This window comes from Mastacembelus armatus, chromosome 19 (assembly GCF_900324485.2).
Source record: "Mastacembelus armatus chromosome 19, fMasArm1.2, whole genome shotgun sequence".
Taxonomy (NCBI): domain Eukaryota; kingdom Metazoa; phylum Chordata; class Actinopteri; order Synbranchiformes; family Mastacembelidae; genus Mastacembelus; species Mastacembelus armatus.
This window is the reverse complement of record NC_046651.1, coordinates 6,462,029-6,488,005: the sequence shown is the minus strand read 5'-3', so window position 1 is coordinate 6,488,005 and position 25,977 is coordinate 6,462,029. Positions and strand designations below refer to the sequence as shown.

At 40.9% G+C, this 25,977-nt stretch overlaps 1 protein-coding gene across 1 annotated transcript; it reads right to left on the bottom strand.

Annotated features, from left to right (window-relative positions):
- Window positions 1-87: 87 nt before the first annotated feature.
- LOC113135911 (cerebellar degeneration-related protein 2-like) lies at window positions 88-12,318 on the bottom strand. The gene is made up of 6 exons (XM_026316261.1): window positions 11,930-12,318; window positions 6,631-6,743; window positions 6,040-6,188; window positions 5,795-5,959; window positions 5,502-5,709; window positions 88-3,278 (listed from the first exon to the last, which is right to left on the bottom strand). The coding sequence occupies exons 1-6, from the start codon at window positions 12,207-12,209 to the stop codon at window positions 2,511-2,513; spliced, it is 1,683 nt and encodes a 560-aa protein (XP_026172046.1). The 5' UTR covers window positions 12,210-12,318; the 3' UTR covers window positions 88-2,510.
- Window positions 12,319-25,977: the final 13,659 nt, after the last annotated feature.

Sequence of the window (25,977 nt, the reverse complement as noted above, 5' to 3'; positions counted from 1 at the left end):
TACTTCAGTAATGGTATTAATGGTAGAATAGATTTTAATGCCAATATCTTTAATAATAATAACAATAAACTTAAACTGGATAAAAAATAGCAAAGCAAACGAGTTTATTTTGACATTATGTTTTGACATTCACATATAGCCACTGAAAATGTAAAAGAAAAAAAACAAATTCATAGACAAATAAATACACAGGAACAGTTTCATATTAGCTATCCTAAATATGCAAAAGATGAGGCTCCAAACATTTTTAAGTGCAACAGTTAAGACATTACATATCTAAAATGATTACAGACTGTACTGGTCTGCCAGGTTTGGCATTGTGTTGTTAAATGCACACTACACACCACATTTGTCCAGGAGCAACAAGATGCTGTAAGAGAAAGTTACCTTTCACTTCACGATAAGGTAGAAGGATTTCTTTCTTTATTTCAGTTGGGATTGCAGACAAACATCCATTGTACTTCAAATTTACTAACAAATCAGATTTAAAATATTAGCTATAATAACATTCATTGTAACAAAGGTTTAAACACAGGTGGTTACCCAGAAAAGGCATAGGCATTTTATATTTTGAAAAAAGGTGCAATATATTTCGCAGGTTAGTGTTAGTTTGGTAAGACTGCGAGGTGTTAGACAAAGTCCTGGTTGGAAGCCTTATACTGCTTACAGTTCTATCATACTGTGTGTCTGCCTACATCTATTAATTAAAGGACAATAGTCTCAACACTTGTATTAGAAAAGAGCACACAAATGTTATATTAATTATTGATATATCAGTTTTGACCAGCAGATTATCTTCTTTTTGTTTGTTTTTCACAAACATTAATTTAATCCTTATTTTTTTCATTCTGTCCCAGTAATAATCGTTATGCGTCGTTCATGCTTTTTGCTATTTTTCATTGCTTGGTCTGTTAGATATAGTAACAAAGCAGGTTCCCAATACTATACACGGTGCAAAAAACTTATTTTTTACTTAACCAATAGATCTTGCCTCCTGCTATTACCACAGCCTTCAGGATTTTTATATTAGGTGTGATAATGCCCAGGAAATATTGAAAACAGCCATCTGCAGAGATTGTCTTTTGCAGGCTTTCTCTATGATAGCAGCTGTTCAGCATTTATTGGGAACATCACTCATACACCTTCAAAATGCAGCAGGTTTAACTGTCTAAAAGTTTCTAAACCTAGTTTGGATCATATACTGCAGATATCACTTACTACTATAGATAAATACCAATGCATCTTATATGTACTTCAGGACTAGTAAGAGAGTTGAAGTGACTTTATCACAGTGAAGAAAGAAGGTTTTTAATTTATAATGTAAAATATGTTTCCATAGGTTTCCTCTCCTGAAGTTTTAAAGTTAGCATCACGTGTTGATGAATCTTGAACCTAAGCACAAGTGTTGAAGTTGTCAACAATATAGTTTTACGATTTTGGGAAATTTCTTGCCATAGAAAAAGGAGAAGATCAGTACCACTCCCATGCTTTGCTTCATATACCATCATCTCTGTACAGCAAATATGCATCAACAAAGAAAATGGGGAGGCAGTTAATCGGGTTTTGTTCAAAGCAAAAAGCTGACCCCAATTAATACATCAAATCTCAGTTAATCTGTTTGAAAAAAAAAGTGTAACATGTTGTGATTTAGTGAAATAGTCTTGTATATAACCCCACAAAACCACAAGCTATTGCTGTCAACAGGGCTGGCTAACTATTTTCCTATTTCCAGTCTTCATGCTAAGCTAGGAAAGCAAATAAGTCTATTCCATTTATGTCAAACTATTCCTGGAAAACTCTCAATAAAAAGGCTAAGCACCAAAAACTTTAAAAAAGTAGGAGGTAAAAGCACACACATAGAACGGTGCAAGATAGTCGCAATCCAGGCTGAAAGGCTTATTTAAAATTTTAACAGTGTTCTTTTCCAAGCATATATGTAATGGTAGGAGAATTAGTAGCACCTCAAGTTCATTCTTGACAGAAAACAGCAAAAACACAAACAGCACTGCGGCCTGAGAGGATCTATTTCCATCATTCTTAATGCAATTAGACAAATCTTAATAGTGTCCATCAGAGTAAACTTCAGAAATATAGCTTAATATTAGATTTCCACACACATTTGTATCAGAGATACAATTTTCTAGTGAAGCTTAAATGAGCTCATGAGGATCATGTTGCTTCTAATGTGTTACTCCAGTATATGCTTATGGTTATTAGGCTGTGAAACAAGTATATATTTAGTGGAAATACTGAATAAAAGAATACGAGGAGAGTGAACTCAGTTCTTAACCAATGCATTCATGTTTTATATATCTGAATGAATTCTGCATATTTTTTTAAATGGATCACATGCTTAAAGGTTTTAGTCTGATTTGACCCCAGCTGAACTGAACTGTAATTAGATTTAGTGTTTTCTTTTTTTTTAAAAAAAGACAACACCCTCTATAAGAAAGTTTAAACTAAAGTGAAATGGCACATAATGATCCTCTCCAGACCCACTCAATGTGGCATTAGTGTTTGCTAGATTTGCCATGTTTTCCCGATTTGCCAGCTTTAGCAGCTTTTGTAGCTTTGATGTCCATCTTGGTCTTCTGGATACGGGAGAAGATCTCCTTAAAAAGAGCCTTGTACTCTGGAGTGTTTTGTCCCAGCCGTTTGTCCACTGCCTCTACCTGCTTGCTAATACTCTCAATGGCCTCGGGAGTAGAGGGAGATTGGGTGGGTGTTGGAGGAGGTGCCGGGGTGGGCCCCATGGCACAGTCTTTCATGGATGGGTCACGGGAGACAGGTCGGGATGTCTGGACCTCAGCATGACACAGGCTCTCCTCGTGGCGCCTACATTTCCCCAACAACTCCTCATATTTCTCCAGTAAGGCATGGTACTGCTCATCCACCTCCCTGAGGATGGACATCCCTCGCTTCCTCACACTGTTGGCGTGGAGAGCATAGCTGCCCCTCCTGCGGCCAGATGCGTCACGAGCCACGATGGCATTGAGAGCTGTGTCGCTGCAGCTTTTCCTCACAGGGCTGGACTCGGGTAATGCCTCACCTCCAACACCTACTCCACCTTCAGTCCCCTCCCTTACACCTCCTCCCATCTCACTGATCTCTGCTTCCAGAATGGTGTCAGTCTCTGGAGTGCTATTGAGGACAGTCTGGGTAAGAGTCACCCCGTCGTCCTCACTGCTCAACAGGAATGTCCGGGCGCGACGTAGCTGCTGCAGCTCCTGCAGCTCCACCTCCAACTCCCGTACTCTCGCCTGGCAGCTCTCAGCATCCTGTGTGCAAACACAGTCTCATTTTTACATTGGGATGTACAGTTTGTCTTTGGTCTGTTAATACAATAACACTTTCTGTCATTGCTTATTGTTGGACATATTTTTATGCTCTCTCAACAGAAATCTGAACTATGATATAAGTTTGACCATTGACTTATTTATGAAACAGTTCCTTCATTCATTCATTATTTTGTCTGTAAGTGTCAGAAATTTGTCAAAAGTTTCAAAGAGCTTTTTGTGTTGAAGGTTGTGGCTTCATTTACTTGTTTTGACCTAACAAGTCTAACATTTAGATTTATTCATTGTATAATGACAAAAGTTTAATACATATATTTGGGTGAAGAAGTAATATTAGAAAGCAGAAAACCCTCCCACTATAGAAACTATATTTGATGTTTTTGCATAATTGACCTACAGTGGGTACGGAAAATATTCAGACCCCTTTAAATTTTTCACTCTTTGTGTCATTGCAGCCATTTGCCAAAATCAAAAAAGTTCATTTTATTTCTCATTAATGTACACTCAGCACCCCATCTTGACAGAAAAAAACTGAAATGTAGACATTTTTGCAAATTTATTAAAAAAGAAAAACTGAAATATCACATGGTCATAAGTATTCAGACCCTTTGCAGTGACACTCATATTTAACTCACATGCTGTCCATTTCTTCTGATCCTCCTTGAGATGGTTCTGCTCCTTCATTGGAGTCCAGCTGTGTTTAATTAAACTGATTGGACCTGATTAGGAAAGGCACACACCTGTCTATATAAGACCTTACAGCTCACAGTCCATGTCAGAGCAAATGAGAATGAGGTCGAAGGAACTGCCCAAGGAGCTCAGAGACAGAACTGTGGCAAGGCACAGATCTGGCCAAGGTTACAAAAGAATTTCTGCAGCACTCAAGGTTCCTAAGAGCACAGTGGCCCCCATAATCCTCAAATGGAAAAAGTTTGGGACGACCAGAACTCTTCCTAGACCTGGCCGTCCAGCCAAACTGAGCAATCGTGGGAGAAGAGCCTTGGTGTGAGAGGTAAAGAAGAACCCAAAGATCACTGTGGCTGAGCTCCAGAGATGCAGTAGGGAGATGGGAGAAAGTTCCACAAAGTCAACTATCACTGCAGCCCTCCACCAGTCGGGGCTTTATGGCAGAGGGGCCCGACGGAAGCCTCTCCTCAGTGCAAGACACATGAAAGCCCGCATAGAGTTTGCCAAAAAACACATGAAGGACTCCCAGACTATGAGAAATAAGATTCTCTGGTCTGATGAGACCAAGATTGAACTTTTTGGCGTTAATTCTAAGCGGTATGTGTGGAGAAAACCAGGCACTGCTCATCACCTGCCCAATACAATCCCTACAGTGAAACATGGTGGTGGGAGCATCATGTTGTGGGGGTGTTTTTCAGCTGCAGGGACAGGACGACTGGTTGCAATTGAAGGAAAGATGAATGTGGCCAAGTACAGAGATATCCTGGAAGAAAACCTCTTCCAGAGTGCTCAGGACCTCAGACTGAGCCAAAGGTTCACCTTTCAACAGGACAATGACCCTAAGCACACAGCTAAAATAACAAAGGAGTGGCTTCGGAACAACTCTGTGACCGTTCTTGACTGGCCCAGCCAGAGCCCCGACCTAAACCCAATTGAGCATCTCTGGAGAGACCTGAAAATGGCTGTCCACCAACGTTCACCATCCAACCTGACAGAACTGGAGAGGATCTGCAAGGAAGAATGGCAGAGGATCCCCAAATCCAGGTGTGAAAAACTTGTTGCATCATTCCCAAGAAGACTCATGGCTGTACTAGCTCAAAAGGGTGCTTCTACTCAATACTGAGCACAGGGTCTGAATACTTATGACCATGTGATATTTCAGTTTTTCTTTTTTAATAAATTTGCAAAAATTTCTACATTTCTGTTTTTTTCTGTCAAGATGGGGTGCTGAGTGTACATTAATGAGAAATAAAATGAACTTTTTTGATTTTGGCAAATGGCTGCAATGACACAAAGAGTGAAAAATTTAAAGGGGTCTGAATACTTTCCGTACCCACTGTAAGTTCAGTATTCAGTGTGTGTCTGTGTTTTCTGCCTGTCAGTCACACATCCATTCTGTCAACATAATTTTTCAAAGCTGCAGTAGTGGTTGACAGCAGTACTGTAGTTATCCTGCATATTTTCTAACCAGGAAACCAAAACAGTGTCATGTGGGATGTGTATGATTCTTCACCACACCTGCACCCGTGTTTGCAGCCGGGAGAACTCTGCCAGTAGGAGGTTGCACTCCCTCTCCACCCCTTCCCTGCGACCCCTCTCTGTCCGTACAGCTGCTCGCAAGGCCGACACCGCCTCCCTCAGATGCTGGTTCTCCTCCTCTATCGGCTGACGCTTTGCATCCACAGTAAAGCTCTCAGCTCTGCCCACTACAAACTCATCTTCATATCTGCCAGAATGACACAAATATATAGTAGCTGGTTCCTTACTAAGTTTCCTCATACTGAGTTACAAACTATGAAAAAAATAAGTACCTGGGTGCTGTGCAAAGCTCCCTGAGGCAAGGGAATGAGTGAATGGTCTTACGTCGTTCCCTTTTCTCCCTCCTGACTCTGAGTTGCTCCATGGAGCGAAGCTGCTCCACTTGCCCTGAAAGAGATTCCACCTGGTTCTGCAAAGCCTCAATAGTCCCTGTTAACCTGGTTCAGCAGGAGAACAAATGTTAAAGTAAGAGAAAGAAGGAATAGCAAGAAAGCAGGAAAACCTCTTGTTCTCATACCTCTCAATCTTTTGCTGTGAGGATTTACTGTCCATCACCAGGGTGTGGTTGGTGCGTTCCAGCTCTCTGGCAGTCCCGTCCAGTTGCTCGTACACTTTGGCATGCTGCTCGTTCATGTCCCGAAGAACCTCCAGCTGCTTCGACAGGTACTGTTGCAAAAACACATACACATTATGGGTTATAAGAACAACATGACATCGTGGGCTTGGACGCATATGTACATAGTAACAATATTATTATTTATTCATCCACATCTGTAACAGCAGTACAGGACCACAAGAGCTCTCATTGGTTGTCCATAGCATCTCACTTTCCCATTTATGTGTGAGCCATGCGATTAATCTATGTCATTTAGCAAGAATAATTTAAATGTAAATTAACCAACATGATACATGTAACACAAAGATGTCAGATCGACATAAAAGATGAATCCAAAGTACTGTAATGTATTCACTTTATTAGAATGATTACCCCAAATGTCTTTTATGTCAACTTTACTTGATTTCATCACTGAAAATTCCCAAAACAATCTATGTAAATGAGAAAAACGCCCTTCTCTTTGCTTCCTAACCAGTATTCCATGATTCATACCTCAATTTCATGCACTTGCTCTTCATTAGTGATGTACATCTGCTGCAAGGAGTCCTCCAGCTCCTTGTTTCTCTCCAGCAGAGTCTTCCCCAGCTCAGCCGCCAAGTGGAGATCTAGAAATTGGCAAGAAATTGAGAAAGAAATAAACAAATTAAGTCATCAGTGTAGGAATAGAGATGTAGATTGAGAAAAAAGCACCAAATCAGAGAGCAGGGAGAAACAGGACCAGATGAGGAATACTAATAAGAAGAGTAACAAAAAAAAAACTGTTAAAGAATAGACGATGGGTAGTAGTTAATGTTTCAGAAGACGACTGTAGTGGTACAATTCTAACTATCTGATGTTGTGATTAATAAAGCACATTGTTCTATTTTAGGCAAGGTTATAACAGGGTGTGGAAGAGAATATATCAAAGAGTCAGCCTGTTGTGAACCAGTTCAATTACAGAGGGAGGACAGCAGGAAGGCAGAGAGACAGTTCTCCTTCCTGCAGGTCCTGTTCTCCCAGCTCACTGAATATGAAGGTCAGAGACTGGTGCCAAGAGTATTCACCTCTCCACCGAGATTAGGGCAGGAATTGTCTGAGATGCTGCAGTGAAATCACATTAAATGGGTAAAATTTACAATGCATTGCTGCTCTAAAAAAACAGTCATGTTCATCACCAGGCTTCTAGGCAAGTGCATCTCCAAAGTAAAGAGAGCCACTGTCATTCTTCTTTATGGTAATTGTGCTCTGACTCAGCGTTACAGACACCCTACACTGTTGGGTCTGAGTCAGCAGGATGTGGTTTGCAGCCTCTCAAAAACAAAGTGGAGGACTACACCGAGTAGCCAATGAACCTGTCCCTCATACAATCTTTTCCTCCATCTATAAAATGAATGCTTATCATTAGGACAGATGCCAGGCCTAAAGCTCCTTGCACTAACTCCTGATGAGGATCACTGCATGATTTACCTATTACTGCTTTTGTGTCATGTTAAAATTGAATAAATAGAGAAATCATACAAACCAATCAATATCCTTGCATATGTTTGCTTCCAGACTAGCTCTATGAAGCTGTATGATCTTTTGAGTATAAAACTTGGATATGCTTTTCTTTGTGTCTTAATAAGATATTATCAGACATACAAGAATCTCAGAAAGGACTAAGGATTTAGCATCAGCAGTGTTAGCAACAATGGCTAAGGAATAGAGCACCACTAAAACTCCAATTTACTCAACATCAATAGATTTTCTGTAATCTGAAAATAACTTGCTTGGATAGTTTAATGTCAGTCTTGCCAGCATTTCTCTCAAAAATAAACTAAGAAGAGATATATAGGCATAGCAGTCTATTCAAATCCCATCCAAGCTTGGGGCAGTCTGACCAAAACCATAAACTACCACCAGGGAAACCCAAATGCTCACAGTCTGATGTGGATTCTTCCTGACTTCCAGAGAAACAAAGCGAGTGCTCCACAGCCAAAAGCCTCAGTGAGGAGAGAAAAACAGTCGACATAACTCTGCACCAGCCATACAGCCCAGCGAGCAAATCCTCGCCACAGGCCACTGTCTGTTTGCTTAGAGACAGATATGAAGCTTAAGATGAAACCACTGAAGCTGGACCTCAGACATGATTGCATCATTTATGAAGAATCCATTTCCTGTACTCTCAAAAAAAAAAAAAAAAAAAAACTAGCTGCAACCAGTGTTTGTGTGTTCAAAGAACTGCTTGACATTGTAAAAAACAACACAAGTGGAGGTTTTTACTCCACACTCTTCCTTGTGGCTATGGATGTGTGCACATGATCTCTTCCACAGGCAAGCTTTTTTTTCTAGGTGCATATCACCCATGAGATTCACTGGAATGTGGAAAACAAGACGTCTCCTAGCTACAAATATTCACTGGACAGAAATGACTTGTGATGTTATGTATTACAAACCATCCTAATGCATGGTGTGTTTTAAAGCAGCAATGTACAGCAAGATTTCTATGGTCCATATGGGCCCTGTGCTCTTTAGTGCTCTGTGCTTGGGTGGTATTTATACTTATTAAGCTATAACAGGAGCATGAAACAGTCAAGGCACCTTCTTATTTGATATAAGTCAAACCAACAGGCCTGCAGGCCCAGCTGGTACAGCCACGTATTTAGTTCTTGGTCTGTAGAGGGTCTGACTAACACAATAGGCCCAAACATAGAAGCATCCTAATTACATGCCTGAATCTGTTTTTCTGCTTTAACAATCGAAATGTGAATTGTAACTAACACAGTGAACTGTAGCACAGCCAGCTTTTCATTCCTCTGGAGGACTCAGCTGTCCAAGTTTGACATCTGCAGAACTTCTACACAAATGGAGAGGGTTGTTTCCAAAAGCACCCACCCCTAGAAAACTGACACTAACACCACCACTAAGGCTGCACAGACCTCTAACTTTGTGAGGGTTTTAGATTTAGAGGGTTTTAATCTATGTCTACATTCTGGGATCTCTTTCACCAAATCTGAATCATGTAATTTATCTTCCTTCCACTTATTTTGCAATGTTTCACAAATCAAAACTCAATCCATGCTCACAGCCAACATGTGAGCAAGCCAGAGCCCTACAGGACAAGCAAAATTAGCCTCAATTTGCATTACTCAGTAGGTTGTACATTGTTCTATCACTAAATTATAGCAATTTAGTATCAACATGCACAGGCAGTATGCTAGAGTACTTGGAACAAACCAAATATCTAATCAAACTGGACTGCAAAATGTACATCTTACCAAAAAAATGCCCACTCAAGAATTATGTCAAATATGGCATTTCTGACTTAGTCTAGTGATCCATGCAAATATATGTTTTATCTTTGCTGGAGAAATACAGAATCTTTTTAAAAGTATTTTTCCTTTCTTTCCTTCTAAATTCATAGACAGAACAATATGGATTAATAAATAAATTGGAAGCATTTTTAATATATATATATATATATATATATATATATATATATATATAATATATGACCTTAAAAGTAATACATTTAGCTATGCACATTTAAAAATGTTTTTAAAAATACTTATGTGTATTTTAAATATAGAATTAAATTCTAAAACTGAAGAATGTGACATCGAGTCTAATATGTAAAGTATGGACATATGTCATTTTTTATCCTGCATGTTTCCCCAAAACGTACATATGCCTTTTCTGTATTAAATTCTAGACAGTCCACAAAACAGTCTGATCAGCCTTTCAGTTTCTGCAGGACAACAAGGTAGTGTAATACAACAACAGCAGTCTCTCTTTCTCTGAAGGACTAGCTACATGTAGAAATGGCACACATCTGAAGATGACCTCAGGCAGTAAAGACTTAAAAGCACAGCCCTGCCCTGAGAGGCCTGACATCCTCTCTGCCCCATCAAACAGACAAATAAATCTCTGCATAGACACAAAGATGCTGCTCATTTTACCTTATGTTACGTCTGACTTTCATCAGTCTTAGCCCTGTATCTTTTTCATTCCCTCCCTCTTTTTCACTCTTTCCTCCTCACCACCTCCCAAAATAAAAACTCACAAAGGTCTATTTTTATTCTAAGGTCGACTGACGTGTGAGGATTTGTGCACAAGGAAAAAAAAATCTAATAAACCCATTACATCATAATTGCAGGTACATGCATAATTGTGCGTTTCCAGTCGAGTAAAATCTCAGCATCATTTCACCCTAGTCAGCGGAAACAAGCCATTATAAAGAGAAGAGACTAAGAGATGAAGAGACAGGAAATGAAATAAGTGGCGCACACGACAATGAAGAGTCTACTGTCTTTGATGAATGAAGTCATTTTTAGAAAATGTAGAATTGATTGACATCTTTTTACTAATTTTTCCAGACCTAGATTTTAAGTCGGTCACACATATATCATATGGTGATTTTAATCAGCCTATCAACTTAGGTGATGAATTAACTAAGAACAAGTTAACCTTATCCATTGTGTTAATAGCATAAAAGCCTAATCTCATCTCTGTGGAAAGTGGTTATTGTAAATTCTATCCAAGTATAACAGTACAATGATGAAATGCCCTTGAATGTTACAGTAAATTCAGAAACTTTTTTTTCTTCAAACAAATATCAGTACCCTCAGTGATCATGACATCTGGTATGTTTATTCACTTGTCACTTGCTACCATATAAAGCACATATCCTCAATGGAAGAAGGGGTGTTAGTTAGCTGCTTTGCTTAATCAATTAGCTAATTATTAATTGGATTTATAAGACAAGAACCCTGCTAGACTGTGTTCTGCAAGATTTTTCTTTTGCAAAAATGAATTTAATCAGAACTACCTCCACATGCGCAGCAACAATCAGTCCATTCGGTTACCTGCAAAAATGATGTTCCATCTGCTAACAGGTGAGAGCATGTCAATTTTTACATTACAACCCAAAGATTCATTCATTCAAAAAAATGTTTGGTAGAATAGTATGTAATTGAAATACCACACTACATGATAAATACTGCAGCCTGTCTTTCCATACTGGTGGTGAATAAGACATGGTATAAGACTAATATTTAAAAAAACATTAAAACATTTTGGAAATGCATGAAGAAACTTTGGTAAATTGAAATCTTAAAGGTGTGTTGGTAAAACCTGAGATCTAGTATCAAAAGTAACTTATTTTTTCTTTTATTAAAAAAACATCTTTAGAGTTTTGCTACGTAACCAAATCCCTATTATACATCACTTTACTCTTATGGCCTATATAGCATGTCCAGACTTTACTTCAGCCTAAACGTATGAGTACACTAATGACTACACTGTGCTTTCTAAATAAATAGGATCTTAACGTGAAATTTCATACTAAAATATATTTAAAATGTCCATCAGATTATCTCTAAACATATTGGCCTCCTCTGACCAGCAATCCAAAACCCCAAGACAATTAACAGATGTCCACATGTAATTTTCTGTCAGCTGATTGTTTTCTTACTACTAAATGCATCTTTACTTATCCCTTTACCAATGTACAATTGATTCAGAAACACTAATAAATCTATTATATCGTATCACTCTGTTTACAGCCAATATCAGTGTAAATAAGGATCACACTGTGTGGTGCATCTCCAGCTGCACAAGGCCCTGCTTTGGCGTGCGTTCAATGCATTGTTGTCCAAGACGCACAGCCTGAACCTGAGAAAGTCCCTCAGCGTGTAACCGACTGAACCGATTGCACTGAGCAAAAAGCTCTTAATGACATCCCTGCCGCCTCTTAACGTCACAGAGAGCCTTTGTTACTCAGGGCCAGCTGACCGGGGATGCTGCGGCCCGGGAGGATGGTGTCTGGTCTTACCCTGCTCCAGGTCCTGCTGGTCGTACCACGGCTCTTCTTCTTCGGTCACGAATTCCTCCATTCTCCCTGAGTTTAGCATGGGTGGCCCCTCTCCTCCTAAAGCCGGGAACCTGCAGAAACAAGCCCCTGCGGTCTGCACAATGGAGCTCCAGCAGGCAGGAAGATCCGAAAAACCAGCAGCAGGCGCTCCTTCCAGCCGGAGCTGAGCACAGGGAGTGCTGTGTTGTCGCTCTACGTGTTTCCTCTTTCCTCTCCTCTCCGTCCTACCGCTCCCACTCATCCCCCCATCACCGCCCAGCACCGGCTCTTTCTGGGGCTGTGTCGAAGACTGCGCCCCTCTCGAGATGTGCCACCCCTACGGTGAAAACAGAGAAAGGAGCGCGCGTTCCCGAGATACTGTGCTCGTACCACAGGGGTTGTACGGACAGCGGTGAAGCCCAAAATTGTCAACGTTTGTAAAGCTGGAAGATTTCATCCCAGTCTTGAAAAGTGAACTTAAACCTGTGTTGTAGTGTTTTTAATGACGCGTTAATTTGAATTGTTTTAAATAGTAGACCAGAGCTGGTTTGTTTAGCATGCAGTCAAACTTTATGCATATAAAAGTAATTGTGATTTTACAATACTTCGACTGAAAAGGCATATAATTCATACTGGTAGTCTTGTTCTTTACATAATTCACAAAATCGCTCAATATATATATATATATATATATATATATATATATATATATATTGTTTGTGACAACAATATATGTGACAATATATTGATGCTCTTTTATTTTCCCCCTTTCCTTTCAAGTATTTTTCATACTTCACTGGGTCCTCTCTCATCCTTTACCTTTAAGGGTAGGTACTGCGAATAACTTCACAAAACAAAAAGTACCACAATATATACCCCATGGTAGATGTTTCAGAAACTTTTAGGCCTTATTGTTATCCAGCACAGTTCTACAAATGTGAAAACTTAAACCTACCTAAACTTACTGTAATTATGCCCAAAGAAGTTTGCCTCAGTGCAGAATATATGTTCAGTGGTAACACATGGAGTTTTTTTTTAAAATAGTAGACCAGAGCTGGTTTGTTTAGCATGCAGTCAAACTTTATGCATATAAAAGTAATTGTGATTTTACAATACAAGACTGAAAAGGCATATAATTCATACTGGTAGTCTTGTTCTTTACATAACTCACAAAATCAGTAATAAAATCTATTTGGTTCAAATGTCTTAAAGCATCCTCTGATGATGAGCAAGAGGATGGACTTCAGGTGTTTGTTCATCAGGAATGAGGAAGTCCAGGGCTTCATCAGTCAGTTCTGTGAAGAAGTCCAGGCTTTCATCAGTCAGTTCTGTGAAGAAGTCCAGGCTTTCATCAGTCAGTTCTGTGAGGAAGTCCAGGCTTTCATCAGTCAGTTCTGTGAGGAAGTCCAGGGCTTTCTCTCCTGGGGAGTCCATCAGGTCCATGTCATGCACAGGTGGCAGGTGACAGATGCCACACAAAGGTACAGTTGCTGGGGTCTCCATGTGAGGCAGCTTCACCACAGCTGTCCCTGAGGGAGAAGACCCCATGTCTTCTGTCTGTGAGCGATGAATCTCCATCACTGACACTGTCCTTGAGGTAGAAGGTCCCATTTCTGCTGTCTGTGGGTGTGGAGCCTGCATCACACCCGTCTGTGGGTGAGGAGCCTGCATCACACCTGTCTGTGGGTGAGGAGCCTGCATCACACCCGTCTGTGGGTGAGGAGCCTCCATCACACCCGTCTGTGGGTGTGGAGCCTGCATCACACCCGTCTGTGGGTGAAGAAACTGCATCACACCCGTCTGTGGGTGAGGAGCCTCCATCACACCCGTCTGTGGGTGAGGAGCCTCCATCACACCCGTCTGTGGGTGTGGAGCCTGCATCACACCCGTCTGTGGGTGAAGAAACTGCATCACACCCGTCTGTGGGTGAGGAGCCTCCATCACACCCATCTGTGGGTGAGGAGCCTCCATCACAACCGTCTGTGGGTGTGGAGCCTGCATCACACCCGTCTGTGGGTGAAGGGACTGCATCAAACCCGTCTGTGTGTGAGGAGCCTGCATCCCCCCCGTCTGTGGTTGAGGAGCCTGCATCACACCCGTCTGTGGGTGAGGAGCCTCCATCACACCCGTCTGTGGGTGAGGAGCCTGCATCACACCCGTCTGTGGGTGAGGAACCTCCATCACACCCGTCTGTGGGTGAGGGGCCTCCATCACACCCGTCTGTGGGTGAGGGGCCTCCATCACACCCGTCTGTGGGTGTGGAGCCTGCATCACACCCGTCTGTGGGTGAAGGGACTGCATCAAACCCGTCTGTGTGTGAGGAGCCTGCATCCCCCCCGTCTGTGGGTGAAGAAACTGCATCACACCCGTCTGTGGGTGAAGAGCCTGCATCCCGCCCGTCTGTGGGTGAAGGGACTGCATCAAACCCGTCTGTGTGTGAGGAGCCTGCATCCCCCCCATCTGTGAGTGAAGAGACTGCATCAAACCCGTCTGTGGGTGAAGGGCCTGCATCCCGCCTGTCTGTGGGTGAAGAGACTGCATCACACCCGTCTGTGTGCGAGGAGCCTGCATCCCGCCCGTCTTAGGGTGAAGAGACTGCATCCCGCCCGTCTGTGTGCGAGGAGCCTGCATCCCGCCCGTCTGTGGGTGAAGAGCCTGCATCACACCCGTCTGTGTGCGAGGAGCCTGCATCCCGCCCGTCTGTGGGTGAGGAGCCTGCATCCTGCCCGTCTGTGTGCGAGGAGCCTGCATCCCGCCCGTCTGTGGGTGAGGAGCCTGCATCCTGCCCGTCTGTGTGCGAGGAGCCTGCATCCCGCCCGTCTGTGGGTGAAGAGCCTGCATCACACCCGTCTGTGTGCGAGGAGCCTGCATCCCGCCCGTCTGTGGGTGAAGAGACTGCATCACACCCGTCTGTGTGCGAGGAGCCTGCATCCCGCCCGTCTGTGGGTGAGGAGCCTGCATCCTGCCCGTCTGTGTGCGAGGAGCCTGCATCCCACCCGTCTGTGGGTGAAGGGACTGCATCAAACCCGTCTTTGTGCGAGGAGCCTGCATCCCGCCTGTCTGTGGGTGAAGAGTCTGCATCCTGACCGTCTGTGGGTGAAGAGCCTGCATCCCACCCGTCTGTGGGTGAAGAGCCTGCATCCCGACCGTCTGTGGGTGAAGAGCCTGCATCCCACCCGTCTGTGGGTGAAGGGACTGCATCAAACCCGTCTGTGTGCGAGGAGCCTGCATCCTGCCCGTCTGTGGGTGAAGAGACTGCATCAAACCCGTCTGTGGGTCAAGAGACTGCATCAAACCCGTCTGTGTGCGAGGAGTCTGCATCCCGCCCGTCTGTGGGTCAAGAGTCTGCATCAAACTCGTCTGTGGGTGAGTAGCCTGCATCACACCCGTCTGTGGGTGAAGAGCCTGCATCACACCCGTCTGTGAGGTAGAAGGCTCTGTCACTTCTGTCTGAATTGGTATCAGACACAGCTTTTTGGCCTGAGGTCTGACCTCCTCAGGATTAGATGCAGTGGCTGAAATACAAACAAACACAAACACTGAAACTATGAGACCTTATAAAATACTTTCAAAACAAGGTACTGCATCTTAAAATAGCACTGAGTAATATTTATCACTAATTACTAATAATACTAATGTCGAAATAAAATCACATTCAAAACTTCAAAATACACAACTCAGGCCTCAATTAAAAAATGAAAGGAGGTCTGGTACTTCTGATTTGTTTTGTTTAGTTCGTAGTTAATATTTCCTATGTGGTCACGTGACATCAAGATTCTATCATCATTTCATTTCATATGAAAACAGGCTGCGATCCACAGAAATATTCTCTTACCTTCAGAGTCGTGTATTGGGATGAAGATGGGAGCCTTTCTCTTCTTTTTCTTTTTTCCCTACACAAAAACAAACACATTAGACTTTCTGAAATCAGCTGATACAAACAAGAGCCTTAGCAGGGACTGTGTTTCTTCAGCTAGTGTAGGGATGTTAACATGAAGGAATTGTGGGTAGAGTATGTATACATAGTTGGCACTGGTTGACCAATCAGGGTATCGGTGGGCATGGAGCAGTCTCTCCTTCTCAGCTTCTGTGTAATATTTGGCCTGCTCCTCTTTTGACAGAGCCTTCCACTGTGGGCACATGATAACACACTGTCAGCACACACACTAATACACTACTGCTCACAAATACATGCTCAAAGATCAGCAGAAAAACATGTGAACAGATACCCACGGTATCTTCTCAATGAAGAACAAGCACGACTGCTGACAAGAATTTTTCCAAACTGTGATGAAGTTTGTGTGAGGGTCTCACACATACAGACACACACACTTACCCTCTGGCCCAGGACAGTATTTGCTGCTGCAGTGTCACTGATTCCGTCTTCAGCCAAAACATTTGAAATGTGCTTTTTCCTGAAAAGCATGAAGGCATTCAGCGGCTTCTTAATGTATGGCCGATCTTCATCTTGCTGGTTCTCACGCTTTCTCTTTCTACAGGAACACAGACAAAACAGGGTAAGAGCACACATTACCATTGTGTTACACTGAGAAAACATGTATGAAAGAAACAATGTCCAGAATAACACAAGATATTCATCTGTGTCTGTGCTGTACATGAAAACATGACACTCATGTTGGCAACCTGGTAAACAAATAACTTAAAGCTGAAGTTCAATATAAGGTGACTGAGGTTTGATGATGAGTCTTGTTTATGGTCTGGCAGCTGGTGACCATTGCCATGGATCAACATCAGTCACAAAAAGGAAAAGTGCATTTTGTCCAAAGCTCATTTACTTTGACTTGAAGGTGCTCAGTGGAGGAGCAGCAGCACTAGTGACTAGATCTGCCTGAACGCCGTACACCACCTCTCCATTCCTGCAGGAATAAAATCAGACAGAGAGATGTGAGTTAATAGAAAGTGTGTTTGCACTTACAAACAACAGGCTCTTGTGTGTGTATTTGTGTGTGTGTTTGCTTGCATCTATACTGTGTGTTACTTACAGCACTCCAACAGGAACCAGGTTCTGGTGCATGCCCTGAGGCAACCTCATTACTGGCACAATGTCATGCTGCACACACAAACACACAGAACAGGTGAATTCAAAAAACCTTTTGCTGGCCTTCTATTGGACTAAAGCAATCACCACTGATATGACTCTTTTGATAATGATATTGATCAAATTCTCACAACACCTGGCCCTAACCTTTACTTAGTATCTTACCTGGCTATTGCTGTGGATAACTGTCTGACTGTCCAGGTGCTCTAACTGAGTGACAGCTGGATCACACAGTGGGTCTTGGTAGATGGTGGGAGCAGCTTGTGCAGCTTCAAATCCAGGAGCAGTCATCACTGGCTGCTCAGAGCTGAGTGGACTTGCTCCTGGAGGGAGGGCAGTGAACCCACCATTTTCTTTGCTCAGACACTCCACAGACTGAGGGTCGAACACCAGCCCAGCAGGGTTGGGTGTGTCTGCTAATATTTCACTTATCACGTCTTGGAGAGTGCAAAGCACCTCTCTCCACTGCATCTGTTGTATAGTGCGTTCAAACTCTGCGATGAGATCCATCCTGTTGGTACAGTGTGTGTTTGCTCTGCTGTCTCCCTACAGATTGTTCTCACTTGACTCTGACTCTTTCTTACTGGGCTCCTGTGACACAAATTGATATGAAGCTGGTTTTGACACATTTTGTTGATAGTAACATCAGTGATAAAAGCACCAAGTGCAAATTTCATCTTTGTTAGTGTCAAGATGAGAAGGTGCAGCATATGTGTAACTGCTGCTATAGGAAGCAGACGGTCAGTGGTGGAAATACACCAAGGACCCTCAAAATGTGTCACAATCTGATTTTATCAGCTAATCTAGGAGACCTGAGTGATAACTGAATACTGCATGCCATACTGTTACTGCATTTGAAAACACCACATTCACATCCTGCTTTAAAAAACTGACTAAGCCCTTACTTACCTGCTGCGTTCACTGATGATTCAGTTCCTTACTCTTTGCTTTTCTCTTGAAATATGGACTTTTCCAGGTGTCTGAGACTATAAGTTGTTCACACAGTGTCGTCTTCAGGTGAAGTGAACAAAGACATTCACTCTGTGTCACATTCTATAGAATGAATTCTATAGAATGAATACCATAGAATTCAGAATGTAGATTATGACATCACAGACTGAAAAACAAGAACTGGTTCTGCTGTAAAATGGAGTCTGTCACTAACATACAATTCATTCAGTACATGACATATCTGAACTTGTAAACATTTTGTGTCAATAAAAATGTCACACTGTAGATTAATTTACATCTTATAGAGGGAAGGTATTATTTTGTTTAGATTGTGTATTTTGATTGTTTTTCAAACAATACGCTGTGATTTTATTTTCTATTGCATGTTTTAGTTTGTAAACGTGTGATGTTTAGTTAACTTCCTTCCTTCCACACAAAACTCCCCCATGGAGAGATAACAGCAGGCAGGCAGGGCACGCGGGCTCCACAGGTAGTAGACCATCTCCTGTCCTTCACACCACAACACATAAGTTACATAGTGTTATCTGGAAAAAACTCATAATGAAAAGATTTCACTAAAAGCTGCAACACTTTCCTACCTTCTGTTCGGGTGCCACTTTGCTGCCTGACAGACAATACATTGATGTTCTTTTATTTTCCCCCTTTCCTTTCAAGTATTTTTCATACTTCACTGGGTCCTCTCTCATCCTTTACCTTTAAGGGTAGGTATTGCGAATAACTTCACAAAACAAAAAGTACCACATATATACCCCATGGTAGATGTTTCAGAAACTTTTAGGCCTTATTGTTATCCAGCACAGTTCTACAAATGTGAAAATTAAACTTACTGTAATTATGCCCAAAGAAGTTTGCCTCAGTGCAGAATATATGTTCAGTGGTAACACATGGAGTTTTTTTTTTGTCTCTGTGGCCCTGTGATGGGCTGGTGACCAGGGTGTATATCTGCCTTCCACCCACAGAGAGCTGGGATTAAGTAGGTATAGATAATGGATGTTTGGTATCATTTCCATGAGTTGAAATTTAAGGGTCTGGGTTTGGGACAGCCACCTAATAACTGTAAATACTATAAATCATGATTTTATATATAACTATAGATTTATCTCAAATATTTTGGTGTTTAGATAATAGAATAATTGTAATACACCTAAGATTTGCATACTTAAATCCTTTTTGTACTTTTTTTTTCTTTGTTTAGCTGTGAGACAGCGGTTTGATCCAATTTGGTAGAATGGCCCATATAGTGAGGTAGTTTAGTGCAATGTTTTCCAGCCAAGCTGCTGGGTCCTTCCAACATATCACAAGATAAAAATGACAGTCATGTTTCAGATGTTGGTTTGAGCAGTTTAACATATAAATAACTGCATGAGGTAAAAGACTGACAGAAGAATCCAAATTTCTGCAGCAAAACTGTTTTCTTTCCTCTCCCTTTAATCCTCAGCCCTGTGATTTCTCAGGACTGTTATTTGAGGTAACATGGAGTATTATACAGTACATTTATACATAAAGTGCACTGAGTCTACATTGACTACAATCATGGAACACTGGGTTTCAAGGTAGTTTTTTTTTAATTCATGGTTGTGAAAGACACACACTCCATTACACCTCCACTGTTCCAAAATACCTTAACTTCTATACGTATAAAAACTTAACCTCTTCTAACACCTTTCTTTATCCACATCTCAGTAAGTAATACGTTCATTTCTTGCATCGCCCCTGGTTTCCTGTATCTCATCCTCTGTAGTGTAGTGAAAATACATGTGTCCTCTTATTTTGACAATTGCGTTGCACTTTATGCTTGTATGGAGGCTGTTATATAATTTATATTTCATATAAAATTATAAAGTGTCTAAAGACCTGTGAACATTTAATCACTCATCAGAATAGTCACAAATTCTGATCTGTCACTGGGTCAAACATCCACATGTCCTTTATATGGCAGTGATAGCTGTAGCTTCAATGACACACTGAGGCTGCAGATGGTGGCCCAAAATTAGAGTGTAGTCTGAGTAGCAAGAGCTGTTTGCTTATCTGACCAGTCTGCTTTATTTCAAGCATTTATGGCTGTGAGCAAAGCATGTAGGGTGAAGACTGTGGCTGAATAACCTGGCACGCACGCACATGGAAATAGTTGTCTTATCAATACCAGCTGTTGTTGTGATGACTAGAAAGAGAGATTTTGGGGTGCAGCCAGTGAAGAGTGACCTGCAGTTATTTCTGTATGACAGGATGTAACACGGTATGTAAATATTCCAGAGTCATCATCCTCCACAGCTAAATCACTTTGTTGAACCAGAACATCTCACGTATGCATATGGCTATACGTTGGTTGTACCAAACTTAAAAAAAAAACCCCTTTCACAAAAGACGGATTTCATTCAAAACAGATATCTGTTTTGTTGTAATACAAAGCATAAAAAAATGATCACTCTTGCAATTCAAATTGATGTTTGTTTAGTGAAATCAATTGGTTTAATGTATCATCAGACCAATAGTGTGAGCTAATGGATGAGCTGTTGAGTTTGCCTTTTTTCAGCTAATGCCACTGCTATGGTGAAGTGATGCTGAAACACAGGAAAAAATAAGGAATTGTGTAAGTAATAAGCTGTTTTAGACCACTACAAATAGGCTTATTATTTTCTGTCAATAAGTGAACATTGCGTTGTCACTCTCCCTGTCATATAAAATTCTCAGAACTTCTTACAAAACTTCACATCTCTTCAAGCCCTGCCCCCCTTTTACCAGAAATCAACTACACATGCACAAAAATATTAGTTGAGTAACAATTAACAATGCACATAGACACACAACTATACTGCACACTGAACCACAGATCTATTTATTGTTTGTATATACATTTATTTGAACAGTTATATAAAATATCAATAAGCTTTCCACACTCATGACACAAACAGCATTTATGTTATAATGCCATTGTTCCAGTTCAGATCAAGAGCTCAGAAAGTACTGTGGGAAATTTGCTTTTCATTATCTTCCCATCAACCCACTCAATATGTTGCACATGCAGAGGGATAGAAGAAAACAGATGATTGAACTGCAAGTCAAGTTATTCACTTACAGTGCAGCTTTCATTTGATTTCTTAGAAAATCTGGGTCTGCTGATGCATGTTATTCACACCTGCAAATACAAGTGTTTTTGCACAGTCTTTATTAAAAGAGTCTTTTCAGTCTGCTATACAGCACCATCATAATTCTAAGATCTAAAACAAGATAGCTGAACATTACTATTTAAGGCTTAATAGACAGAAAGTGGTATTTTATTTTTATTAAAAATTTTAAACTATTTTTTCTTAATTTGTAGAATATGAGGACAGGCTTGTGTATGTGTGTGTGTGTGTGTGTGTGTGTGTGTGTGAGGGTGTGTGTGTGTGTGTGCGTGTGTGTGTGTGTGTGTTTTATAAAATTGGGAAAGCACAGTTCTCTACATTATCACCAGGTAGGCTAGTGAGAAAAGAATTTCAGTAATCTCATCTCATGCACCCATTTGTGACATGAGGCCTCTATCATCATACATGTATTTCTTTTACAATGAAGAAGAACTGATGCTTGGAGGACTCCACATTTGATGTCAACACAATGTTTAAAAGTTTTGCTGAAAAAAGTCTTCCCCCTAGGAGTCATTGGTGTTTATTATTTTTTTTAATATTAAAACTAAAGAAACAAAGGTGCTCCAGGTAGGACCGAGGCGACGAGGAACTGGGAGAGAAAGAGACTGAATGGAAACTGCCTCAAATGCCCTTTATTCACAGGACCTCCCTTCATTGTATCACACAGGAGTCAGTGCAAATCACTATACACCAATGTGCACTGTGCTTCATAACCCCTCACCCTTTACCTCAGTGCAAGTGACCTTCCCACAGTGCATTTATCTTTTCTCCTACATTATTTAGAATAAAGACATGTAAATTAACAATAAAAAACTGTTAAAAACATTAAAATTTCTAATGCCACATTAAAAGAGATTTACAAATTGTATAATAAATATATTTTACACATATACAGTATGTTATGTGAAAGAGAACACTTGTAATAACAAACTGACACCAAGGTATGGTCTGACTGCAGCTCCCTTCAGCTCTACGTTACGTTTTAGGATTCTTCAGCTGGCCCACAACCACTGGAAGAGTCTGGTGACATTACGGCCACAGCTATGGGTGTGAAAATAAAAAGAAGTAAAAAAGTAAAATGTCTATTACCTGACTAGCACCAATGAAAAAACACAGCGAACCCAAACAATGAGCATTTAACAGCTAAAGAAACAGATATTTCCCTCAAAACCTTCTGTAAACCAAAGCAGAGAGGTTATAAAAAGTCAGTGTTGTGTTTAAAGCTTGTTGCACTGATTAGAGTGAATACTTGATGTAACATTTGTCTTGGTTGCAAGAAACTTAAGATGTGTAGATATCTATCTCTCTGTCTATCTGTTGCACTAGAGGACCATTTCTGACTAGGTTTATTATCAGCTTTCAACAGCTTTAACTGTAACACACACACCATTGCAGGAACTCTGCACTGTGTTCACATGACGTTTTAGGAAATAGCCATTAGTGGATGAATACCTGGAAAGTCTAAATATCCTTCTATGCTCATACACACCCACACAATTGACTTTCATCAAATTCCCCCATTCCAGCAGGGCCTATTTTTCACCAGCCAACTCTGGAGATCACACACCACCTAGCCTGCTACTTCACATAATAAACAGCAACACAGGGAAGGGAACAGTCTCATTGTTCTTTTTCATTCTTTGTGAAACCCTTTATGTAACACAGGAGATCTCACCAGTGAAGAGGAACTCACATAAGGTGAATCAGCCTTTAGTGGATTTATCAGTAGACTGTGTTAGTGAAAACATCTACTGGGCCACTTCCGGTGTGTGAGTAACAGTGAATCAACAGCAAATGCAACTTTACATGTGAAATATGGGAGTCAGCTGGCGAGACTCCAGATGGATTCCTGCACACACACACACGCACACACACACACACACACACCACCCTCTGCTCCTTTTACTAGGAGCTGAGGCTCCAGGGTGACCGTAGACAAAAAAGAGGCCCTAGCACAGCTGGTCTCTAGCACCAGAGAAAGAGAGGAGGGGGGGAAACAGTGAATAAGTGTTCAGATGTACAAACTGGGCAGAAGGTGAGGGGGAGTGAGAGACAGCGTAAGCAGCAGTGAACGAGTCAATGTGGGAAGTGGCTGGAGCTGACTGGAGGGGCAGGAGACGCTGGGAGGAGAGGGTGAAGGAGGAGGTATACAAACTCTCTGAGAAAAGGAGTTAGTAGCTAAAGTGAGAGAAAGTGAACACAGTGCAGAAGGGACCGTTACAGCGCCGCTGATCTGCTGAGAGTGTCAAATTACTGAAAAACATCCAGTTCTGCTCCTTCAGTCTCAGCTGGTGCATTAACTGGACGAAGAGCCTGGAACCGGCAAGCACCACACACAGATTTAAGAAAAAGAAGTTCAGAGAGTAAGAACAGGGGGAGGGTGAAAACAAGAAGAAGGCGTCCAGATCTGTGAGACATTGCAGCCACAGTTTTATGCACAACTGAGTTTAGTTCTCCTTTCAGAGAACTATTAACAAGCAAGTGGTGTTACACACATTCACTGCAGAGGTAAGGACTTGTTTTTGCTTTTCATACAGCATTTAATGTCATCTATATACATCTACTAGGCTTTATACTTACTTTACTTGTCTATATGCAAATGTTGAAGCACAGCAGGTAGAGAAAAACAACCACTGGAAGTTTCATTGAGGAATAAAGGAACTCCTTTACAAGTCTGTTCACTCTACAGAGTGGTTACTGTGTAATTTGTTAAGATTTCTGTGGCATGTTTTGGGCTCTGTCCTTTGCTATTCGTGAAATATAATGAGGGAAAAAGACAGATCACAGAGCAGAGAGGACCAGCAGCAGAGATCAGACACTCTTCAGACTGACTCTGGCAGGTCCAGCTGGAGGTGCTACCAGAAAAAGAATAATAATTTATTATTATTATTATTATTATTATTATTATTATTGTTATTATTATTATTATTATATTAATAATTAATTTGTAAAATAGCACAACCCAAAGAAATGAAACATCTAAATATATGTTTAGGAATAATTTTCTTATTTATGAATTTATCCTCATGTATCGTTATCTCTGTCACTCAATAAGTTACCGATAAAATGTAACATAAATAGTAATAAGAAAAATCTACTAGAACATCGTATAGCTGTTTTTTGTTCTAACATAATGTCAGTATTAGCTCAAGCTGTTGGAGGCCGCGTTAATAATAAAAGACATAAATAACTTTGTCTAACGAGACGTTGCCTAGCAACGGAAGCCGAAAGGTCTTCTGAGGTAACGTTACAGTACATTTTTATGTTTAAAAAGTGCGTATGTATGTTAATAATACGTTTTTAAAGTAAATTACCAATTAAATTACATCTAGCACAGTGCTATTGACTGCTGTTTTATCCACAGAATAATACCTGTTTGAGTACGTACAAGAAAGTTAATCTGTGCTGGTAGCAGTATCAATTGAAGGCTAACGAGTTAGCTAGCTAAGTTAGCTAAGCTAACACAGCTAAGCTAACTAACGCTAAAACTAAATGTGCTTATTTTATCTTAGCTGGCATTTGTCATGGAAAGATATCAGTTTTAATCCATTAATGTTAGTTAGCTTGTTATTGTGATAACCAAATGAGGAGTTCCTGAATAAAATGAATAAAAAGCTTCTACGAAGCGGGACTACCAGTAACTGCCATCTCAGCTTGATCACTTGACATTGAGATAACATAAAATTACATCTACGCAAAACCTACTTAACTGCAAATTATTTTATTATTTTGATTTAAATATAACTATTAATAAGATGTGTAAAACTAAGTGTGAAACTAACACTGTAATGGTATAGTGTTAATTTTTAATAAGGCAAGAAACAGACTAGAGAGATGAGAAATTTAAAAGAGAGTTCGATATTAATAAACTTTTTGTTAGACACTAGGCTCATACTAATCAGATTAGATCCTTTGCTTATCATTATAATATACGTCATCTCATTTTAGGGATGATTTGACTTCACATATCTTGCTATGTTGCCATTTCACAGCCCTGTGCTTGTATCTGTGTGCAGGCTGTCTAGTATCTGCCTATGTGTTCTCACCCACACAGTGCTGCTCCAGTGATGATGACTGGCCTCAGTCTTGAAATGCCAGGCCTGAAATAGTTTGTCTTGCTTATAATTAAACTGGACACACAGAATGTGTGTGAGTACAAATGTACCTATGCTGGAGCATAATTTATGGTTCATCCGCACACACCTACACATACAGTAAGTTAATCAGTGGACTGATTACAGGTGCTAATATATAATAACATTCACAAGCTCCGTAGAGTCTTTATGCTTACCATAGAGCATTTATAGTTACCGGTCTTGAGGGGTAATTGCAGGGTGGAAGTATACAATTGCAGTAGCGGAGTGGAGTGGTGGAGCTGTTGCTGAAAATAACATAATTTCTACTTTGAATAACTTCTCTTGAGACATTGATCTTTTCTTTTTTAGGTGTAGTGGAGTGAGGCCTACCGAAGTCCATTTCCTGTATTGTTAATCAGTTTGTGTGAACTGCACCTAAGAATCAGTATGCATGTGCATTCGGAGCTGCTGGATATTCTTGAGAAGGTGTGGATCAAACTGCAGGGTCTGCCACAAGCCAGTCCTCTGGAGCAGGGAGCCTTCTTTGTACTCATTTTGTTTGCTGGTGAGTTTAATCTATTAAGCTGCAGATGCATTGAGTGATGTTTAAAGTGTCTAAAATATTGGAGAAAATCCTGAAACCACAATTCCCTACAACACTCCCACACAAGAGAAACAAAAAGTTTGAGTACATACCAAAAACACTGTTACATTTTTTAAGTATTTGAATTTATATATTTGTAAGTTTGTTGACTGATGTTGATAGATTTGTGACCACATGGGGGCAGTAGAGTTAGC

Bases quoted from the DNA above. Each gene is read 5' to 3' on its own strand.
- LOC113135911 (XM_026316261.1), bottom strand. From the start codon at position 12,209: ATGAGTGGGAGCGGTAGGACGGAGAGGAGAGGAAAGAGGAAACACGTA. The intron at 5,960-6,039 runs GTATGAGAACAA...CTGCTGAACCAG, and splicing joins TCACAGCAAAAGATTGAGAG to GTTAACAGGGACTATTGAGG. The intron at 3,279-5,501 runs GTGTGGTGAAGA...GTTTGCACACAG, and splicing joins GGCTGCAAACACGGGTGCAG to GATGCTGAGAGCTGCCAGGC.